Here is a 24176-nt window from a genome sequence, read left to right on the forward strand (position 1 = left end):
CTAGGGCCCCTTTGAATTGAATCTGTGGCAAGAGGAGAGGGGAAAAAGGACTTATGGAAAAAGATTTGAGGTTGAATAGATGATAATCTCTCTGGGGATACCTGGATGAGGAGTAGTCAAAGATTTACTCTCTTATTTCTGGCTGAGGAATAATGAGCATTTACTGAGAAAGGGAATGGAAGAGCAGCAGATCTGGGGGGGAAGGATGACCAATTCGTCTTCACACACACAGAACCTGATGAGTCTGGGGCCATTCCAGTGGAGGTGTGCAATAAGGAACTGACTGTGGGATCTGACAGAGGTCAAAAGAACATCCTAGTTCAGAAATAGAGATTCCAAAGTCACCAAGCTATTGTTAGAAGGGGAAGTCCTAAGAGTATATGAGATGCCCATGGCCAGTGTGTAGTATGAGAAGATGTCTAAATACAGAATTCAGGTAGGCCCATGGGAAGCAGCCTTTGGCAGAGACCTAAGAATATGGGCCAGAGTCAACAAGAACCATAGGACAGAATGGAATCCTCAGTGGAGGAGAAAACCACAGTTCAGTGGAAGTTTTCAATAGGTCACAAGTGTTAAATGCCATGGATGCCAGGAAAAAAATAGAAATGTGTCTATTGGGTCTAACATTTGATATATTATCGATTACCTTAATGCAGGCTGTTTCTGTGATAGTGTGGTCAAGGAAGGAGGCACCAATTTGCAATGGGTTGAAAGATAACTACTAGTTGAATGTATTAAACTACAAACTCTTTGAGGCAGGGGCTATAAATTATACATTGTTGTATCCTCAGCACTTAATAAATATGTTAGTCAGCTTGAGTTCCCCTGATGATATATCCTAGACTGAGTGACTTAGACAACAGATATGTACTTCTTACAGATCTGGAGGCTGGGACGTCTAAGGTCAAGGTGCCAGCATGGTAGGTTTCATTCTAGGACCGCTTTTCTCAGCTTGGATATGGCTGCCTTCTCAATGTGCTCTCATATGGTAGAAAGAGAGATGGAGGGAGAGAGCAACAGAGAGAGAAAGAGAGAAAGCACTGGTTATGATTTGAAATGATATATATGGCTAAGTTTCATTTTGATTTTTTTTTTTTGAGAAAACGTGAAAGCTATAGAGGTTTAGCAGAATGAGCAGGGGACTGAGGAGCAGAAGTTTGTCTGAGGAGAGAAGACACAGAACCGGAAGACACAGTGGGTGGGCAAGGAACACATTCATGGGTAAAGTAGGAGACTGGCAGGTGGAGTGTTCCCTGTTCTGTCACTTCAGACTCCTTGTTAGCACCCAACAGGAACCCTCCTGGTGGTTAGTTCTTATGCTTTATGATTCAAAAGTGATTTCTAGAAAAAATATCTGTGCTATTCTCTAGTGGCTTTATGTGACCTTTGAATGAATAAAATTATGGGAAGTATGGAATTTCCTTGGTTAGAGTTCTTGAATTCTAAGAGTGTTGGAGAACACAGGTGTTCTTGGTTGTTGTTGATTTTGTCTGTCTAGAACCTATTTCCTTCCTCCTTGTGGTTTAGAGAGGGGTGTATACAAAGTAGATGTTATTCCTCGTTGGTCTTTTAGAGTGCATAATTCTGTCAAGTGGGAAGTCCCCTAGAGCTGTTTCAGCTGCAGACAACCACTGTTCACGTAGGAAGAGTTTAGTTATCTTCCACACAGAATTTTCCACCCCAGACATAGTTTAGGGGAAGGACATTTGCAGTCTTCAACTCACCATGCGAACAGAATACAGAATATGGCCATAGCAATGGGCTATGACGCCCACAGGCACCACCAGGCAGCCAAGAAATAAGAAAAGCACAAAGGAGGAGTCATTGGCATTCTTGGATTTCCAGTCCACAGCGCAGCCTAGTCCATGTACATCCAGGGTATACCTGTTCCAGCCCAGCAGAGGTGCTCCTGACCATGCCAGTGAGTACAGCCAGATGTAGGTAATGGCCCTCCAGGCCCAGGAAAAATTGATCACTCTGGCATGGACCACACGAATATAACGTTCATAGGCCAGCACAGTTAGGGTGGTAATGGAAACGATCCCTGCAAGAAGAGAAAGTGGGGCAGTGTAACATGGCACTGGGGAAGACAGACATAAGAGACGACACATTGCCCAATGGAGACACCTTACAGAGTATCTGGAACCAACAAGGTGCTTAAAATCTGGCATATCTAAGAGGAATAATGTCTCACAGTCCCCAGGAAATTTAATTGGACACATAATCACCCAGGGAAGAAAACAAACGGTGTGTGGATTGCACCAGGACTAAAAAACCCTAAAACCAGCTCTGCCCCAATGATTCAGCTACTGTGTTACACCTTCTGCCAAAGAGAAACTCTGAAGACAGTCTCAGGGAGACTCACTCAGTGTCTCACTTGACTTTACCTTTTCTCAGTTGTGTCTTACTCAGGACTGAGTAAATTAAGTGGGCTTCACAAGGATGAACTGGCCCAAGTTATGGTACAAGTATGCAAGGGGCTGCATTAACCTTCCTGCTAGCAGATATCAGCCTGTGAACTGTACTCGGGCAACATTGCTAACAAGGGAGTGAAGCCTTCTGTGCTCCCATGGGCTTCATTTATACCTCCATTTTGCAACAAATACACAGAAACAATATTTTTTTTTTTTTTGAGAGCTCTTTCGTTTGTCATTTTGGTTAGCTTTCTCTCTCTTGTTGGTTTTATTTTATTTATTTTTTTCAAATAGTTTATTGTCAAATTAGTTTCCAGAAACAATATTATTTATGTCTCTGCCTCTTCTCGAAGAGTGACTTATATATTTGACAAGCTGCTACTGAGCACCTACTGTGTGCCAGTTACTTTGCCAACACTGGAGGTTTAAAAGTGACAGAAAGGTGGAAATCTAGGTGCTTAGAAGGAACCCAGTTGTGTAAATAACAGTAAGACGGCAGGAAGTGTAAAGGCTACAATTCCCATACAATGTCCTGCTGGAGTCACAGAACAGGGGGCACTTGTCAACGAGGCAGGAGAAGCATGTTCCAGGAAGGATGAAGAATTATGTGCTGGAACATAGAGACCATTTAAGCATCTAAACCTGATGAGAGGATTCAGAGGTGTCAGGGCTCAGAGCATACCAAGGAGAGAGAAGGTTAAAAGCAGATGAGCCCATGCATAATGAGAAAGGCTTTCAATTTCTTGCCTTATAAGGGTTTTGGTTTCTTCTTTTCTTCTTCAAAAACAAAAACAAAAAACTTTGCCTGTATAAAATAGTAAATTATAAAATCTGCTACTCCATCATGTTTTTTTTTTCTTTGTAAATGTGAAGTGACAACACTTAAGTTCTCCTTTTCCTCCTCCTTTTTCCTCTGAAAAGGCACTCCTTCCTGCAGTGGTAGAGAACTCCAGTCCTAGTCCAGTGCCTGGAGACCAGTTTGAGCCATTGCAATAGTCCAGGCAAGTACGATGGGGCCGAAATTAGAGTACCTTTAAAGGTGTGAACTGTGAAGTCCAGATTCCAGAGACAATTGATTAATATCAACAGAACCCATTGGTTTATTGAATGTGAAGACAGAGGGAGAGAAAGGAGTCAAGAACAACTTGGAGGTTTAGAACCTGCATGATGATTCGAGGGTGATTACATTAACAGAGATCAAAACTATCAGGTGTTATGAGCAGATATGGGAGAGAAAATGAAATTGTGAGCTCCCTACAACACAACCAGTATAAATACTTGTTGAATAAGCAGATCAAGAGGGGTTGTCTAAAAAGTGATTCTAATGGAGAATGAATATAAGACCTGTCTCAGGTAAGTAGGTAGTGGGGTGTGTGTGTGTGTGTGTGTGTGTGTGTTTGTGTGTGTGTGTGTGTGTATGGCAGGCTTCAAGAAACCTGGAGTGATCCCAGCTCTCTGACTTTGGCAATTCATACAATCTCTTTAAATTAGTTTTGTTTTGGTTCTCACAAAATTGAAAAGTCCTTCACATTATCAAATTTTGTGACTCTGCATCAATAAGGGTATGAAATGAAGGCAATGGCCGTTAAAGGCATTGGCAGAATACAGTTAATATCTATTTATACCATGACAGGTTTGTTATTGTGGGGAGGGCAGCATAATTCCCAGTGTCTTATACCTGTGGTATTCAAGAAATGTTCATTGAATAAATGAGTGAATGTTTAATAAGTATATATAAGTGACTGGAAGAAGAAGACTGGGTTTTCTCACATGGTAGAGGAAATATTTCAGGAAGTAGTGTTATAATCATAAATAGTGAACTAATGTTCAGATTATATCAAATAATTCTGGAGATTCTTGACTTATCAAGGAAAATATCAAGTTAGTTATGCTGCCTTCTGAACTAAGAATCAACTTTCACCTCATTAAAGTTCTACCTTAAGATTAATACCATCTTTTCTTTAACTGACTATATTCCCAGAAGGTAACCAAAAACCTAAAAGATAGTGTTGGACTCTAAAGATAATAGGACTCTCATGAAATACTTTCGGTTTTATTTAGTTTACAAACTTTCTTATCAAATACAATGGTATTTAATTCTATAATTGCCTTTAAATGTTAAAACATAGTTTTGGGCCTTCAACTCTTAATTTACCTTGAATATGATTTAGTTCTTCTTAGGCAAGAAAACTTGCTGCAAATATGTTGCAGATTAGCAAATCCCAGAATACCTTACAGATGCATAAGTGAGTTCTGATAATTAGAGGGATAAGCTGCTATAATTTTAATTGTCATTCATATATCCATCCATCCGTCCATCTGTCCACCAATCCATTAATTCTTTACTGCTTATCTACACATTTCAATCATGTGCCAGAGAATAGGTACAAAGAAGAGTGAAGTAAGCGTCTCACAGAGCTTACAGTCTGCTGGATACCAGTGATAATATAATCAAGTCAAACAAGTAAATGAGTGATGTGGTTTCAAGGAGGGAGTTGGTGCAGAGAAGATGTGAGGGAGGGGGCTGTAGACATAGAGGAGTTTTTTAAAGTTTACCTATTTATTTTGAGGGACAGAGAGCATTTGGGGGGAGGGGCAGAGAGGGAGAGAGGCAACCCCAAGCAGACTCCACACTCCGTGCAGAGCTCATTGAGGGGCTCTAAGTCACGAACCGTGAGATCATGACCTTAGCTGAAAGCAAGAGTTAGATGCTTAACTGAGCCGCCCAGGCCCCCCGAGGATGTGGCAGTCTTACCTGGGAGTCAGGAAAAGCCTCATTGTACCCAGAGCTGAAGTATGGAAAACCCCAGCTCTTCCAGAGCCTGGATTCAGTTGCTGACATTCAGCAGCTTAACCAGTTAGTAGTCCCTAAATTTCCCGATTTCTCAGGCCTTCCCTGACTGCGTGGGTACCTAAATGGTGAGCCTATTAGTCAGACTGATTAAGTCTTCTTGGGTGACCCATTTAAAAACAGACCTAAACTACATCCCTTCCTTACAAAATTTTTTTTCTCTCTTAACAACAATTATTTACTCGTAAATTTTGGTCCTGGACCAAGTCAAAATTATTTGCTGTATTCTGGAGAACAGCAAGGGGAAGGTGACTGCCCCCAAAATGAGCACCCATCATATGTGAGGCCCCATAATAATCATACTACATATGGTATCCATCTTCATGGAAAAGGAGTTTGGTGGCTCACAACATATAAGAAACCAATAGGTGGTGGAAACAATTTTGAGAACCCAGGACTGGCTGACTCCCAAACCCATAATTTTGCCCTTATCTACCTGTTCCCACAAGCTCTGCTAGGAGTATCATGATGTCCCTTGCTCTCTGCCAAGCTATAGACTGCTCACACATGTAGTGTGTCTCCCTGTGTCAAGTAGGTTCTCCTAGGAGGAACCATAGATGCATGGTGCCTACCATTGAGGAGATTACAATCTTGTACATTCTTGTAAAGCCAAGAGCAGCTCTAGGTAACATTCGAGGGCAAGGGAAAATGGTACGAAATTGTATGTTAAGTTTAGTGTGCAACAACACACCTGAAAAGGTAAAATTCCAGTGGATGGTGTGTGGGGATGGCATTGTGAAGATGTAACACTTACGCTGGGTCTTCAAGATGGAATAGGGGTTAAGAAACAGAAAAGTCCAGAGCAGGCGTACTGGGGTGGAGGGACTTCTGCAAAGGCAAGGCGGCCCCCCTGGAATTCTGTCACAACTGTCCGACTCCGATGCGCGGAGAGGTAGAGGCCAAGCACGACCAGGCCTGCTGCAGACCTGCCTGCGCATTCTGCGGCTGGCGGTGGGCCAGCGCAGACACCTTCAGTTTGTTTCCTTGTGCTTTCTTTCTTTTTTTTTTAAATTTTTATAGTTTATTTATTTTTGGGACAGAGAGACACAGAGCATGAACGGGGGAAGGGGAAGAGACAGAGGGAGACACGGAATCTGAAGCAGGCTCCAGGTTCTGAGCTGTCAGCACAGAGCCCGACGCGGGGCTCGAACCCACGAACCGTGAGATCATGACCTGAGCCGAAGTCTGACGCTTAACCAACTGAGCCACCCAGGCGCCCCTACTATTGCTTTCCTTAATAGAATTTTGAAAACCTGTGTGCACTCTCAAATATTTAAAAAGCTATTCTAAATTTTTTCACCTTAAGTTTAAGGAGTTGTATAACGTGAATATAAACATTTTTAAACAAAACTATTACCTTATTCTTTCAAAGAGATCAAGTAATTCATAAAAATGTTAGTGATTTCATATTTATATCTCTATATATACACGGATATATATTCAAACACACACACACAAATATAGCAAAGATCAATCATTTAAACTTGTATTTCCATTCCACTTTTCTCCTAGAAGTTTTTTTCTAGTGTAATATATTGGTATGGTTGAAAGATTTTAAATTATTTGTCTTGTTCTTTTCTATTTAGAAGTTGAAAATTAAAATTTCTTGGATAGTAAGGCTCTAAATGTCAAAAAATGGTCTTATAGAGGGAGTTATCAGTTTCTAATGTATATAACTGATCAAAATATCCTGTTAAACATTAGAAGTAAAAAAATATTAGAAATACTTCTCTTAAAATGATCAGTGTAGCTTTCTTTCCCCACAAAGAATATACCTATCCACAAGTTACTATTACCTATGGTAGAATGATAAATTCTCTTCCTATTTTTCCTCTTTATAAAGTAAAGAAAGATTTCTTGATCACACATGTATCCATATACAATGAAAGGAATTCTGTTGTCTTTAATTCTTATTGATTATGAGAACATTCCTTGTATATTCAATTATATGAACTCTACTGAATTTACATGCCAAAAATCACACAGTGTTTATTGTCAAAAGTTGCATTTAATGATTGATTTTGTTAAAAGCAAGTAACTAGTGGAGTGCCTGGATGGCTCAGTGGGTGGAGCATCCAAGTCTTGATTTAGGCTCAGGTCATGATCCCAGGGTGGTGGGATCAAGCCCCACATCTGACTCTGTGCTGAGCATGGAGCTTACATAAGATTCTCTTGCCTCTCTCTCTCTTTCTCTCTCTCTCTCTCCCTCCCTCTCTCAAATAAATAAATAAAAATAAAGTATAAAATTGGAAGCCACCTGAGTGGTCATTCACTTCCTCTAGCTCTTTTATCAATATTTTAAATTGTCCCTTTGTTTTCCATCCTGGAATTTCCTCTCATGTGTTCCTGGTAATTTTCCACCATAAGATTTGGGATGGGTAAGGAGTTTATCTTTTTGTGTGAAGTGGGAGATCGGTGATGGAGAATCGGAGATGGGAGGGTCTGGATCACAAGGAGCTGGTTTCTAATACAAATTAAAGTTGAGAATTTAGAAGGTGATACTCCTAAAACCGCTCTCCCATAGCCATTAGAAAGAGTTGCTATAGGGGCTCCTGGGTGGCTCAGTCCATTAGAGTCTGATGTCCGCTCAGGTCATGATCTCATGGTTCATGAGATTGAGCCCCACACTGGGCTTTCTGCTCTCAGCACACAGCCCACTTCTGATCCTCTGTCCCTTCTCTCTCTGCCCCTCCCCTACTCATGCTCTAACTCTCTCTCAAAAATAAAAATTAATTTTTTTTAAAGAAAAGTTGCTATATCGCAAGCAGCATGCATACTCCCATTTGAAGACAGAAGTCTAGATAAACTAATCTCATTGACACATTATGGAGACTCTGCTTAATCCTGCTGCATCACTTACATTAGGATGCAGACGGCATGCCTCAAACTGCCAGCCAACTCCAAGCTGGCTGCTCTGACACCACTCTTCCCTCTACCTGAACCGCTGCCAGAGATCTCACAGCCTGGGGAGAAGACAGACATGTAAAGTAACGATTACAGGAACTGTGCCTGCGAGCAAGAGGGTGCAGTCGAGGAAAAGCTTATCTCTGTTTACGGAAATACTGAGGAGGGTTTAAGCAAAAGCATATTTGAATTGATGAGTGAAAGAGAGTTTATCAAGTTGATGAGAGGATATTTCAAGGCCAAAGATATAGCATACAAAAAGGATGAAAGCGAAAAGAGGTATCCAAGGGTTAATTAACTCTATGCATCAGCTTGAGTCAAGTAAAGTTCTTTGTGGTGTAACTTGATGATTATGGACTCACCTACAACATTTATCAGCAAGCCAATATCACACACATACAATACACCAGGTACTGTGCTAGGAAATGGACAAAGATAAATTATGAAAGAAATAAACAGTAGAATGATAAATTCTATCATAGAGAAATGTTTCTGAGGCCAGTCTTGGATTCAGCTTCAGCTTCTATCCATAAATACGTATCACTCTGGGAAAATTAATTAATGTCTCTGAACCTCAATTTGCTCATGGTAAAATAGAAATAATAGTACCAAAATTCTGTTTCATTGTGTGTTTGTATGTGGATGCAAATTAAGTGAGACTATGAATGTATTTAGTAAGATGGTAATATATGTTATTACTATTATTATTGAATAGTTGAGTATCTAGGGGGAAAATTGCTTTAAGTGGTAATAATTGGACAGAAGGAACAGAAACAGGCAGAGGAGCTCTGAAACTTAAATGTACAAGGACATACGGGCGCCAGGATGGCTCAGTTGGTTAAGTGGCCAACTCTTCATCTTGGCTCAGGTCCTGATCTCACAGTTCATAAGTTTGAGTCCTGCTTCGGGCTCTGTGCTGACAGCGCAGACCTTGCTTGGGATTCTTTCTCTTTCCCTCTCTCTGCTCTTCCCTTGTTCTCTCTCTCTCTCAAAAATAAATAAATGTTTTAAAAATATGAGTATGTTAATAATACAGACAAATACTCAAGAACAGTCATTTCCCCCCTTTGGCCACTAGATGTCCACATTGAATAGCTTATTTATAGTTCAGTGGTCTAGACTCTGGGTAATACACTAAATAGAGTAAGTGCATAGAAGATATATTGACTGGACCAGGCTCCAGATCTGTTAATACCTGTTAGATTAAAAAGTTAATACGACATGGTCTATGCTTTCAAGGAGCCCACACTACAGAGAAGGGGGTATAAGGAGAAATTCCAAATCTGAAAATACAAAGAATATTCAGTTTAGATTTCCTCTGGGAAGCAGGCACTACTGAGTGAGTCTTGAAAATTAAGCACATTTTAACCAGGCAAATAAAAAGGGATTAGAGGAGAAAGGACTGTCAATCCTATTCCAGGAAAAGGGTAACAGCTTATGTAAACACATGGAGACCTGATGGAACTTGCACGATTTGGGTTTCTGCAAATAATCCAATATGGTAGAAGCAGAGAGTTCTAGAAAGAGAGGAAAGAAAGACTAGAGACTCTCCCAGGAAGATCTTTAAATGTCATGCAAGAAGTTTGGACTATACCCTGAGGCCTCCAGAGAGCCATTACAATGTTTTTGTTCTTTTCCATTACTGTACTATTATTACTGTTTCAGAGAATTTTGTTTTACATTCTTTTGGTTTTGCTTTTGCAGATTTTCCTTATGGAAAGTCCCCTCTGGCTGAGATGTGGGAAAAGGATTGTGGGGAGGGACAAGTCTGGATATTGAGAAACTTACTGGAGACATCCATTCTGGTGATGAGGAATGGAACTGACACAGAGACACTGGGGAAGGAGAGACAATGAGGGTCAGTAAATTTCAGGGATGTGAATCTCTGATGGATGCGGAAATGAATGAAGAATCAAAAGAAGGCTTAGGTCAATGAATGGTTGGTGTAACACTGATCTGGAAGGAAAATGGATGAGATGGATTTGGGAGGGAAGATGATTGGGGGATAATGCACTGTGGATTTTCTGGGTGATTTTGAACAAATCACCCAATGGTCTGTGTTTTGAATTTCTCTACTATAAAATGAGACGACTGTTAAACCTACCTTGAAGGGGTAAAATCTTACAGATCATACAATAAAATCTTCCAAACTAAGTGGGTATACATTTTCTCCAACCAATGAAAATTCTAATTTTCTTTGTTCAAAAACATGTAATGATTTGCCGAAAAATCCTAAATATGCAGTTTAATTACTTTCATACATATAGCAATGGAAGCAAAACTCTTTGAAGTTGCTTAATATACTACTTTATTAATTACTGACCTCTACTCATATTTGAACAACATTATATAAGGAAAACCATACTTTTAATATGCTTGAAAAGGCTTATTCTCTTAGGGAAGTTGCCAATTCTTCTTTGAAATCTACATTGCTTAGTTGAGTAAGCTCTCTTGCTCCTTTTACTTAATTAACAGGGGGTAATTTCAGCCTAGTAACACACTTCCTGTTCCTTCCTGGGTGCCAGGTACTATTAAGCAGTCTGTCTGCTTACAACAGTATCTGATTTAATCCTCATAACTCTGTGAGACATGTGGAAATTATCATCCTTATTCTAGAGGGGAAACTGAGGTAAAGATGAGTTAAATAACTTGCCCAGGTCTCAAATAAAAAACAGAGCCAAGATTCAAATCAGTCTGCTTCCAAAGTCCACGCTATGCTATACTCATTTTCTAAATTCCTTTTGGAAATTACCAAAAATTTTATACTAGTGAAGTGGACACTGGAGAAAGCATATACAATCCATGTGTTACCTACTGCATGCATTCTGCAGTCACGTCTACCTTTGATATTGAAAAGGTAATTTTTTTAACTCAATTTTTTAAGCTGAAGAATTTTCAAGGAAATTAGAGATGACCATGTTAATTTGAATAGACCCCCAAGCATGAAAGTCTGGTTTCCATTTGAGCAACAAAAGTAGTCTTAGAAGCATCCGAATGATGCATGGTCTTCAGTGCACATATTTTAGGCATTCACCAGCTATTAAGGCAGAAACTTCGTTCTAGTTAATAATTCCTTCTTCCATCTCTGTTTCCCTCCCCTTTCCAAATCCCATTTTTCAGATGTTCCCAAGACAAATTTACTGTTCTTCAGGGTCGGTACATAGACTCAGCTTCAAAGAAATCAAGCATATCATGAAGGTTATAGCTCTGTGGATTAAAAAGTTATGATTTCAGGGAAGCAGTTTAAACAGAGATTTGATGTTGACTGCCATGTGAAAATCAAGCCACCACATGCTTGTTTTGCATTAAGAACTGGGAAGCCCCCAAAGCCAAGGGTCAGGGAATCCTCAGCAGAGAGAGATTCCATCAGGCAGCCCTCAGCCCGTGGTCTGTGGGTCAGCTTCTCAGAGCTGATGACGTCCGCACTATGGTCTCAGTGGTCCTTGCTCATGCTGCCTTCGCTCCCCCTCCCCCCGAAATCTAGTGATTTTTCACAGGGGAGACCGGAGCAAATAGTTGTAGATGTCGTTGGTAAAATACGGGGGAGTTTGTCTACCCTGTGTGTCCCTCCCCTGAGGCTCCCCTGGGCGTCTGCGCAGTAGCTTGGAAATCATCTCGGACTCATCTGCCCGAAATTATCTTTGATTCTTTCAATGTCGGCACTTCTGTCTCCCCTTCTTGGGCTTCAACCTTGGCTCCTTGTCTTCCTATTGCTCGATTTGGACAGATAGCCCAGTTTCTGACTGTTTACCTTGCCTCTGATTTGACAGTTTTAGGGTTTGTTTTAGGGGGAGAGGAGAGCTCCATCTTGGGGTACGTTGTCAGAATTTACTCCATTCTTATGTCTGTCAGGATTGGATATTGAACAAGACAGCTCACATTAGGGGAAAAAATGGATAATCATTACACTAACAAACTTCCCCCCCAAATATCCATTATGACCAGAGTCTACAGGCCCAGTGCAAAAGAACAGTTTGAATATAAAGTTAACTGCTCTGTGGTTTGAAAGAGTGACAACATAAAATAGTCCAATGAAAGAATCTATCAGGAATTGCAGTATTCTAAATTCCAATAATTCGATTCTAAATTTGAATCCCAATCTAATTGCACTCACAGAATGGGTATGGGTGTCACAAGTAAAATGGGAAGCATACATTCTTTATTTTTACCACTAAATCAAAACGACTTCTTGAACAGGGCAATCTACATCTTGTGATAATCCACTAGAGCCTACCCAGAAAAGCTGCAAAAGAGAATGCTCTTCTGGCAGGACCTTGCCTCTGGTCCACGGTAGAGAGCATGGAGACTTGTTAAGTCTTCCCCTTCTCTTTCCCCTAGCTCTCATTCTCATTTCAAACTGACAGAAGGCTTTACTTTCGAAAAACTTCTAAATTCATCTCTGTGCCTCCCACCTCTCACTACTCACATGCAGGCTCACATCCCAACGTGATTGCTCTGACCTACTCCTAACGGATCAACTTTTTCCCTTTGTCCAGCCTCGTTCCCTCTCTTACACCAAATACCTGTTTGAGACTGGGCTCAGCTTATGTGCCATCCCTTGGCCCAGCTCACAAGTCCCCACTCTCCAATATGGGCCATGACTGACTGCCTCACACCCCAGAAATGGCAGTTCTGACTACAGTCACAGCTCAGCTGCTGCTGCTATAGCAACCACAGGCCTCTGTGCACCTTTACCCCCCTCCCCCCACCCCCCCGGACTGGGTGCATGGAGGCTCTGGCTTCCCCCACTGCTGCTCTGACCCAGCTAGCCTAGCCCAGAGGCAAAGGGATGTTAGCACCTGATGGAACATAATGGGACTGTATGAGTCAACAGACAGGAAGGGGCCCATGATTAAATTCCATGTACCCCCTACCCATTCCATGGGTTATTTCAAGGTGTGCTAGTTTCATACAGCCTCTCTAAGGTGTCCTGCAGGATGAAGCAATCACATGTTTTGGGCAAAGCTATGGCCGGCCTAGTGGTGCAACCTCTGATATTTGGCTTCCTTTCTTCCTTGTCTCTTCCTTGAATCTCTCATTTTTGATTTCCTGGATATATACTCCTCAATAAATTATTAGTCCATATGCTTTGCCTTAGGCATTATTTGAGGGGAACTTGTGGTAATAATCTTACAATTTTCATAATCTCCTCTCCAGCATAATGACCTGTAAAGACCCTCTGGTTAATGTACTGGCATTCAAGGAACTCCGCATATTTCTTCCACTGCCTAGTCCACCTACTCTTTCATTACTTCTAACTTCCTTAGTGCATGCTACCCTCTGCTCATGCACAGCACACGGTGTACTTTCATGGTTGCTATTTACTCTTTCCTGTATTATGGCCACAATTCTATGTATTCATGTCTTATCTTCCAGTTAAATTGTAAACACCTAAGATAGGGATCATGTCTTTTGTAACTTGACATCCTCCCTGGCCTCTGCGATAGTTAACAAGAAATTATTATGTTTTTTGGTGATAAGGGTTATGTATATGTGAACATATTTCTTCTCAAAAACCTGGAGAATAAAAACACTGGAGTAAATACGATCACCCTTTAATCAAGCAAACACTAATGTGAAATGATGCTTAGCAATAGTCACAGTCAGATTTCAAAGAAAGGAAAAACGTTTCTTATAGAAAATAGCAATATACAGGGTTAAAACCAGACCAACTCTTGCTATTTTTCCTAAGGGATCTCTATTCTCAACTCGACACACTATTCAACTGTCATCACATGATAACTTCTGACTATTAAAAAGCCCCTACAAAATATTCGTTTTTATGGATATCATAAAGTCAGGTGGTATCCCTATAAGATTTGTCATCTCTTCTTCTCCAGTGACAATAACAAATTATATTCATATGGTGTTTATAATTTTCAAAGTACTGCTCCACGTATGTTTATCATCAGTTCTTCACAGACCTGTGAGGCAGGAAAGGCTCATGTCCCCATTTGGTTAGGGGGCGAGAGAGGGGGATGGGATTTGGGATGAGCCTAAGGTCACAAGACGAATGACATCCCACTCGGAGGAGAACCCACCACTTCTGACTGCTAGTCCAGAGCTCTCTTCAAGTTAAAATATGAGGAAATCTGGGAAGTACAGAATTAAGTCTTAATTTAGTTTTTCATAATTTACCAAACCGTCAAAGAGGCTCAGAGTTTAGGTTTTACAGCAGGTGGTAACATCCTGATTCCATTTCAAAATCATTTTCTATCACCTTGTTGCTGATGCAAATGGAAAGTACTGAGATACGGCCAACGACCAGTGTCGCTTTTCTCTCAAGAATGAATACAACACACTCAGCTTTAAAAGTGAGTGAGTGTGTGTGTGTGTGTGTGTGTGTGTCAGAGAGAGAGAGAGAGAGAGAGTAACCAATCAACCAAAAAGTGTGCTATGAGATACCTAAGGACCATAAAAAGAGAATAGGTACAAAAGATAACACGCTTGCCAGACGTGTTAAGGACAAATATAATTGCTGTGCCCTTGGCCCTGCAATGCTGGGACACAATGCTTAAAAGGCACATTTGGAGGGCTCCTGGGTGGCTCAGTGGGTTAAGTGTCCAACTCTTGATTTTGGCTCAGGTCATGATCTCATGGTTCATCGGACTGAGCCCCACGTTGTGCTCTGCACTGACAGTGTGGAGCCTCCTTGGGATTTTCTCTCTCTCTGTCTCTCTCTGCCCCTTCCCTGCTCACACTCATTCTTAAAATAAATAAACATTAAAATAAATAAAGTTTTTAAAAAAGGCACATTTGGTATGTGGGCATGCAAAGTAAAACCCATCTTGGTGACTATTGTGGAATAGTCTGGCTAGGCAAGAAAAGATCATTTTCTTGGGAGTCTTAGTCATTCTGAGCTGAGAATATCAAGTGGAAAAAAGCTAAAGAAAGATTTACAAGTATTCTGCCTGAGGCCACAGCGCAAAGCTAGCAGGTGCTCCAGTGGAGCTGATTTCCAGACCCATTCATATGTTACTGTTTCCAGCTTCTCTCCCACATTGTCAGCTTGCGCTTCATATGGATTCTCCCTTGATGTTTAATTTAAAACCTTCTATATCTGAGCAGTGAGTCCGTCTCCCTCGGTAGGAAGAGTGACTCCAAATGCCAACTCTTGGAATAGCCACAGATGAATCTCCTGGAGAGATTGTTTAATGTCGATTCCAAGGCCCTGCACTTGAAGATCCTGCTTTAGGGAGCCTGGAATGGAACTCAAGAATTGGTATGTTTAAGAGACTCCCCCCGGTGATTCTGACCAACTTTGGGAATGGTAGGTCTAGATTAAAATCAAATTCCCTTTAATATAATGTCTCTGTGGCTATTTGCTCATTTCCCAGGTTTTCCCCCATAGACTCAACACCAATGGAGGAACACAAGAAACTACTATTTCATTTCACAAAATGGTATTCCGCAGGGATACAAAGGCTGCACCACTCACAAAGCTCCAGCTCTGAGGGAGGGGACCTTGTCTATGTAGTATTGACAGCTCGAATCTTCATCATAGATTACTCACTTCTAGCTTAATTCCTGTCTGCCCTTGCATTTTGCAGTTCTGTGTAAGCTGCCCAAAGGCCAGGTTTTGTAACGTATTGGAAAATAGCTGAAGGTGATGTCATTTGGAAAGGAGGTTTTATAAACCTAACTAAATGGCCTGTACATGTGAAGCCTGCCCTGGCTTAGCCAGTTACCAAGACTCCAGAGCCCATTAGAAGTGAGAAGTTTGTTGGAAAGATATCAGCAGCAGTTTCTTCCAGAAAGGGAAGAAGAGTAAAGACTAATGTTACTTCCTGGGCAATTTCCTCAGAGTAGTAGGGACAGCAGAGTGAACCCTGGGCACATAAGAAACTCAGGGCATATTTTAGGTAAATAAGATAAAATTATTCCAGGACAAGTCACAGCTAAAAAACAGACAGGTACCATGCCAGGAGCATCTAAATCTTCCTTAAATATTTAAGTTGCTCTAACATGTGGGGCCCTGAGCTTACTGCTTGGAAAGCAAAGTCATCAAATATGGTCCTTGGTGTAAAGGGGAAAAGACAGCACAAAATGACAAACCAAAATACAAAATTGTATATTTGAAATTCTAAATGAGACAGTCAGATCTGAGTACCATAGGANTAGAGAAGGACAGATACCATATGTTTGCACGTATAGGAGGATTAGGAGGAACTTAACGGAGGACCATGGGGGAGGAGAAGGGGAAAAATAGTTGGAGAGAGGGAGGGAGGTAAACCATGGGAGATTCTTGAATGCTGAGAACAAACTGAGGGCTGATGGGGGTGGGGGAAAGGGGAAGGGGGGAGATGGGCACGGAGGAGGGCACTTGTTGGTATGAGCCCTGGGTGTTATATGGAAACCAACTTGACAATAAACTATTTAAAAAAAATAAAAACAGCAAAAAGAAAATTTGCCCTGCATATAACATGCCCACGAATTCCAAACTTACTTATATGCCCTGGAGCAATGCTGTCCAATAGAAGCATGTGAGCCATATATTACTTAAGTCTTTTAGTGGCCACATATTAAAAGGTAAAGAGAAACAGATAATATTAATTTTGATAACATTTTATTTAACCCAACGTATTTAAAATATTTCAATTTGTAATCAACATAAACTAATTCATGAAATATTTTGTATTTTTTGCATATGAAATCTTCAAAACCTAGTGTATTATCTCAATGTAGACTTGTGATGTTTCAAGCACTCAAGAGGCACAGAGTAGTGGTTACCCTGTTGAACAGCACAGATTCTAGAGAAACTCTTGTACGTTAAGTAGAAGAGGTAACTAGAATATACTTTGAGGCACCATTGATTATATTACAGTGAAAAACAGGAAAGCCCAAAGTCCATCAAAAAAGGGAAACAAGTGAATAAATTGTGAGCAAAAGAACGGAAGTATTGCTCAGTTTCATGTTACGTTCATGTTTGCAGTGACCTCTAGGAGAAGTAGGTGGATCAAACTAAAGAGAGAAATACATAGATGTAAATGTTATCTGTAATTTTTCATTCTTTAGAGAGAGGTTAAAATAAAAATAGGAAGGTTCATCTCTGATCACTGTGGGTGGCAGATACGTGAGCCCTTTATTGTACCCTTTGCACTTTTCTGTATTTAAAAACTTTTAAATAATTTACAGAATGAATAAAATCCATTGAGGATGTGGAGGTAGCAAGTGGGAGGCAATAGGAAGACAGGCTCTTTTAACAAAGAACAGAATGGGGTGGTCACAAGGCAGGAGGCAGCTGGGGTGGTGGCTGGACCGTAAACTGGTGGGGATGATCCGAGGGGGGAGAGGAGACTCTGAATAAGGGCCAGCAGCCTGAGCTGCACACTCCCTGCCCCTGTGTGTGATGGCTGAGTTCCATTTGGCCGCTGCTCTGTGGGCAGGTGTAGAGGGACGAAAAGGTTCCACAGGGAAATGAGGGACTAATGCTTTGGAAGCCGCAGGGTCACCCAGTGGGGCACCTTCTCTACTACCTGGCCCTGGGGTCTATGGGGTATGTCCAGAGTTTGGCTAAGCTACTCATGCTATTGCTGTCTCTGCATCCATTTTGTTTGGCCAAACAGCCTGCGGGGACTTTCCCAGCAGGCCCTCACGCAAGCGCCTGCCCTAGGAAGTAGCCTGCAGGTGGAAATTCCTCACGTGACTTTCCCAACAGCCCTTGTGATCAACAGTCTCGCCTCCCCGCCTCCCTTTGATAAGACCTTTGTGTAGCGTACCCAAACTGTACTCTTTGTAGTTTGAATTGACCAATCTTGCCTTGACCCGGGAACCCCAAAGCACTCCACCCATGGACCCGAATAAAGGCATCTGACCTAGGGTCCTGCCTCTCCCAGCCACACCCTGCCTTGACCTCCCTGGGTGGCCCCTCAAGGAATGCCATGTGCGTCCTCCAGAACCTGTAACAAACTATCTCAGTTTCTCCTGTGGTCTGTTGTCAAACCCCGACTCACGATCCAGCACCCTGTACTCCATTTAACAAATGTTCATTTAACAACATTATAGTAAGGTATGGGAGGGGGAAACAGTTTCTGCTTGGTGGTGGGAAACCAGGGTCCATGGGGGCTGCCAGCATTAGGGAGAGGTAAGGAAATAGAGAAAATGTTCAGAGAAGAGGCTGAAGATACGAGGGAGTTTGGTGCTCATGAGAGGAGGCTGCGTACACATGGGAGCTCAGGATTGGATCGGATGGAGAATCACGGGTCCATAAAGATATGGGTCGTCACTGACTGGAGAGCCTTTCCCTTTGGGCACCAACTGGTCTCAGCAAGGATGCGAGGTAATTTGGGATTTGTTCTGATCATCTCTGGGGGCAAGAGGAGGTCAGGAGTGTTTCTGGAGTGTGAGTGCTGAATGATTTGCTTGCTAGTGTGCTGATTTCTGAGATACAGGCTCTCTTAGGTGCCACACTGAAGATCTTCAGATTACTTTCAGTTTTTAACTATTCTCACAATTCTGTGAGGAGAGACAGTACAACCCCCCCATCAAGGGTTCAGGCTTATATCCTCCATTTTTTATGAAGCTTGAAAAACTTAATCTCCTGGTGCTTTACTCTCTTTAACTGAATAATGGCATAACAGTAGTATCTAACTACCTCACAGAGATGGGATAAAGATTAACTTGTAACAGTACCTATAACAGTACCCAGCGTGTGGTACACACCTAATAAGCATTAGTCATGGACATTATAATCCACCAGCTATATATTTCCATCCATCTGTGATTACGTCCTTAGGATAAATTCTTGGCAATATAATTGTCAGTAAGATGATGTACAAAATTTTAATGTTTTTAATACAACTTGCCAAAATGTACACCAGAAGATACACTAAATCCCCACTACCGTATCATCAGGTACGTGTTCTGTTCCATTTATGCCAAGAGGGATGACAACGCCACACCCGCCCAGCAACCAATTACAGTTGCCTTCTGTATACTCACCGCCCCAGAATACAGTACGGGAGTGGTGCCTGCTAATCTGTAGTTCAGAGACATTCCCATTTGATTCATAAATACTCTTCAGTTTAAAGCTGTTGTTCTCGAATTTTATCAATTGAGAAATCAACTGTGAAAACATTAGTTTACCCAACCTCTTTGGAACATCAACACTTTAGACCAGGCTCTTTTTGAAATTCCCCTTGGCTTTATGCCTCTCCTACCTCATTGCCCATTTCTAGGTCACTTTTTTTTTTCCTTTAGGGAAAAAGAAACTGGATATTTTATGTAACTGGGAAGTCTAAAGTGGCATTGGCTGCAGGCACATTGTCCGATAGAAATAGAACACGAACCAAGTAAACTTGGGGTCTTTGAAATCATTCATCAGAGTGCTTCCTCTCTCTCCCCATCATCGGCTGGCTTGCTCTCTCTGTGGCCCAAGTCTTGCATGGACTCTCCGGTAATTAAGGTACTGGCAGCCTCTAACTCACATCCTTAAGGCTTAACAAACCCAGAAGAAAACAAAACAAACAAAACAAACCGCCCCCTCCAAAACAAAAAAAGAAACAAAACAACAACGAAAAACAATGTATACCCAGGAATCGTAGAATAGGCATCTTCCCTAACTAATCCGGGGGCGGGAGTTACTAAATCAAACCCAGCCGAGAGCGCCATGTTTACATCCCGACACTTCCCTATCTACCAGCTCCCTCTCAACCGTCTTCTGATTCTTCTTGCTTTCACACAGCCTTCCCCCCCAATCACTGAGCCATGCCTGTTCTCAGGTCTGTCCTTCTCTGTCCTGACTGCTGTGAACTCGGTTCAGACTCACATCATCTCTTGCCCAACTCTTTCAGTAGCCTTCTATCCGGTCTCCTTTCTACATTTTTGCTGCCCTTGGATTCATCCTGCATACATATCCAGATGCAGCCCGTTTCTTTGCTTAATGACATTAAGCGCAATACCACTCGGACAAAGTAAAAACTCCCCAGCATTTCAAAACCTTTTAAGACCTTCCAGAGCTACCTCCTGATCACCTTGTATGACCAAAACCAACTCATTTGTTTGTCCTCAAAACCTGTTCCTAATTTTGGTTAAATGTGTTCCACTCATTCAAGTACCAATGCTGAGATTTTAGTCATTTTCAGCTCCTTTTTCTCCTCTCTCTATGTTCACATTTTCCTCTGCTTGTTGCTCTCTGACCACCCTGCCCTGCCCAGGCCATATCACAGTTCTCTTCCTTACCAGTCATCCGCAGGGTCTCTCTGCACCTGCCCAGCTTCTCTCCACATTGCCACCAGGCACACATAAGCTTTACCTAGAAAAACTTCAGTGGCTCCTCATTAGCCGCTGAATACAAGTCCCCTGGTATTCACAATACCACACAATGAAAATAAGTGTGATCCAACACAATTGAAAATTATCATGGTTCAACAAGACTGCTACTTTGGGCCCTACCCCATGTGCCCCACCTTCCCACACCATGCATGCCCACATGCCTGTCTCTGAGGGTCTCCCTCTGCGGAATGTTCTTAATACTGGCCTACAGAAATCCTTCTCAACCTTCAGGGCCCTGGCTTTTTCTTCCATGAAGCCTTCCTAGATTTCCCTAGTCAGACAAAATAAATTCTCTGTACACCCACTGAAGTTTGTCTATACCTATATCACAGTCATGACCGCAGCCTGGTTAACAGAGTGGTGAACTGTGCACCAGCGTCAACCCCAAAGGTGTGGGAGTTCCATTACTCCCCAATTCTATAACTTTGGGAATATTATGAGCCTATTTCTCATCTACACAGGGAAACATTAATACCTGCCTCACGGGGTTATCTTAACAATGAGATGATATGTATAAAGAAATCAGAACAGTTCCTGGGACGTGAGCAGTTACTTGTTCCTGGACTTGCTCTGACCCCTTTCCGAAGACCCCACATCACATCTCAGTCACACCTGTGGGTTCCGGAGTCCGACCCCTGGCACTGAAGCCCAGCTCTATCACTTACCAACTGTGCGGTTTTGAACAAGTTCTTTGTCTTCGCAGTGTCTGTTTCCCCATCTGCAAAACGGGTACCCAACTGGATGGACTGTTAGGACGATTAGGTAAGATAAATACAGTCAACACTTAGAGCAGTGGTTGGCATAGAGGAAGTGCTAGTAAGTGTCACAGTTGCTATCTCCACATCCCCGGATCCAGCACAAAAACTGGGGGAGAGTGTTCAATAAATGTTGCATTGTATTAAACCCTGTTTCTCTTTGCAGTGTAATTTAGTTAAGGCTCTTCCCGGCATTAACAATGGGAGCCCATTCCATTACAATTTAGGTATTGTTTTGGTAACCACTGTTTATAAAATGTCAAGTTCTACACTCTCATTGCTTGGTGAGCCATCAGGGAGTGTAAATGTGGGTACAATCATGGGCAGTTTACTTAGTCTTGGACTGGCTGCTCTGAAACTTACAAGGTATTATTATATACATGTAATTTGATTAATTTGCCTATAGCCTGTCAAATGAACCACACCCCTCCAAAAAAAGTATATTAAAATATTTTATGTCGATTTTGAGGTAGTTGTTTGCAATATATAGAGAGATATCATCTAACAGGATAAGGAAATATTGCAAAAAACTCTAAAATAAATAAGATATCATCCTCTCATTTCTATAAATGTTTTGCCATTATTTTATTCTGGATGTAACGATTTAAAAAAGAAACCCACAGAATCTCTAATCTATACTGATAGTTGAGGCAAGATGAGATATATTCCCTATATCTCTGAATTTTGTTCTGGAGTTTGTTATCATAATGCTTCAGATGGAAGCCGCTGTTGATTGTTGAGGGAGGCGGGCAGGGGCGCGGGGGGAGTATAGGGAGCAGTTCTCACGGACACTGACCCTGCTGAAGAAGCACTTACAGGGGCGCCTGGGTGGCTCAGTCAGTTCAGCGCCAGACTCCGGCTCAGGTCATGATCTCACAGTCTGTGGGTTTGAGCCCCATGTCAGGCTCTGTGCTGACAGCTCGGAACTGCAACTCCCTCCCCTCTCTCTGCCCCCCTGCTTGCATTCTGTCTCTCAAAAATAAATAAACATTAATTTTTTTTAAAAAAAGAAGCACTTAGAAGATGTGAAAGAAAAAAGGTGAAAGGAAGAAAACAAATTCATTATAATATTCAAAACTTGAGTCTAATGAAGGGTTTCTCAACCTTGGCACAATTGACATTAGGGGCTGGATAAGCCTTGTGGGGCGGTGGGGGCCAGGGGGGGTTGTCTTGTGCACTGAGGGATGTTTAGCAGCGTCCCTGCCCTCTACCCACTAGGTGCTAATACCACCCCCCACCTAGTTTTAACAACCCCAAATGTCTCCAGACATTGCCAAATGTCCCCTGAAAGGCAAAATCACCCTGGCTTGAGAATAAGTACCTTGACAGGGAAAATTAGTAAAGGTATGAGGTGGGGCATCTTACAGCTTATTTAAAATGTTCCCTATTTTTAAGTATTTTTATTGACACGCATAGGCTTATCATAAAACTGATTACCTGTACTACCAATAAAAAGACCCCAGGCCATGGTTCTGATACATCTCCCCAGAGATTAGCACCCGGAGTCCTCTGTCTGGAATGGGGTGATGAAGGTAAAGGGGTGACAAGGAAGCAAAGAGGTACTTTAACAGGCCAGTTGGTCTTTTCAACCAGCAAATCTGTTTTTGCCCACCTGGGAGGTGCAAGACACTGTAGCGAATGTGGAGGTACACTGCACTCAGGCTTGCTTTAAAGATTATACTTCCATGACCAATGATTTCCCACCTTCTGCTTTTTCCTTGTAATAAACACCTGGCTGGTATTTGTTTCGACTGAGGCCGTTATAGTTAGGCAGTCAGAAAATGGGACTGTTAAAAGAAGAGGACACACAGCTCATTTCTCTGTAATAGTTCACTGAAATCATTTTAGGAAATTAACAATTACATTAATTGCCTAAATCAAGATTCCCTACTCTTCCTTGACAGTACATGTCCCCCACACCCCCATTTCTTCTTTAATAGAAATGCTGAAATTAGGGTAAAAACTTTAAACTTACACATAATGATGAAATTAATTTATAATGCGGAAAGAACACTTCCCCATACTGAATTAGTAATATTTCTATTTTTAAGTTTAGGGGATGAATAAAGGAACAAAAGTCTCAAGCAGACATGGTGTGCTCAAGGGGTTTAATTATGTGATGAGTAATAAAAAGAACTGGCATAAAGTCCATGGCACTAACATCTTCAAGGATTCCTATCTCCTTAAAACTAGAACGTGTCTAAAGGTGTATCTCCCAACTGAACTACAAACAGGTATTTACTTCCAATAACCTTCGTCGACGTTGAACTTCTGAAGCCAGTTTCCTCTGACGACATACATGCCTTTATTCATACTAGTTCTTCAGTGTGTTAGGGTTAAACACATGTTTACAACAGCAAAACAGCAGGAACTAGCAGTCACTGCCTGGGAAGAGACGCAGCTCGTGAAATACGTACTAAGACACAGGCTGCTCTGATTTCGCGTGTGAGCTCGAGGAATCCTAACCCTTTGCCCTCTTCCAACCCACCATCCCCCACTTTAATTACACAGATCTTAATTTCTAGGAAGATCTTTTGCTATTTGTTGAAAAGCAAATGTACTCTCAAATCCTAGGAGCCACTTTTATGATAGTGATTTCTGTGTTACACACTCTTACATGCAAGACCGCTCTGCTGAGAGGAACACAACCTGGGAAGTGAGGCTTCAATTCTAAACACTTACTAGAAGTGCGTCCAGGTCAGTGGCTCAATTCCTCCTGGTCTTATCTAGAAAGTGGGTATAATTACCTGCCCTTTCTTACCTGACATAGTTGTCCTGAGGTTCATGTAAGAAAATGTAGTTGTCAAGAGAAAAGGCTGTGTTCCTACCAGTGCTGTGGCAGAAACGCTCTCATAATATGCATGTGAGAGTCCAATTCTTTCAGCTGAATCAGCTTCTTTGTTCATGCCTTACAGAGAGCTGGCGGTATTGTGTCCCCTGCTGTTGAAATGTGAATACATTAGGTCATTGGTTAAAAGA

The 24176-nt window shown here is 41.8% G+C and overlaps 1 protein-coding gene across 1 annotated transcript in view; it reads right to left on the bottom strand.

Moving 5' to 3' along the window:
- Positions 1 to 24176, bottom strand: part of OPN3 (opsin 3) — a gene marked incomplete at its 5' end in the record, with an annotated part of 42081 nt that overhangs the window by 7487 nt on the left and 10418 nt on the right. The window contains one exon of the mRNA XM_077761770.1: positions 1725 to 2044. Within this exon, the coding sequence (XP_077617896.1) occupies positions 1725 to 2044 (320 nt within the window). The remainder of the gene's footprint in view (positions 1 to 1724; positions 2045 to 24176) is intronic.

Source organism: Crocuta crocuta, unplaced genomic scaffold, assembly GCF_008692635.1.
Source record: "Crocuta crocuta isolate KB4526 unplaced genomic scaffold, BGI_CrCroc_1.0 scaffold243, whole genome shotgun sequence".
Lineage (NCBI taxonomy): Eukaryota > Metazoa > Chordata > Mammalia > Carnivora > Hyaenidae > Crocuta > Crocuta crocuta.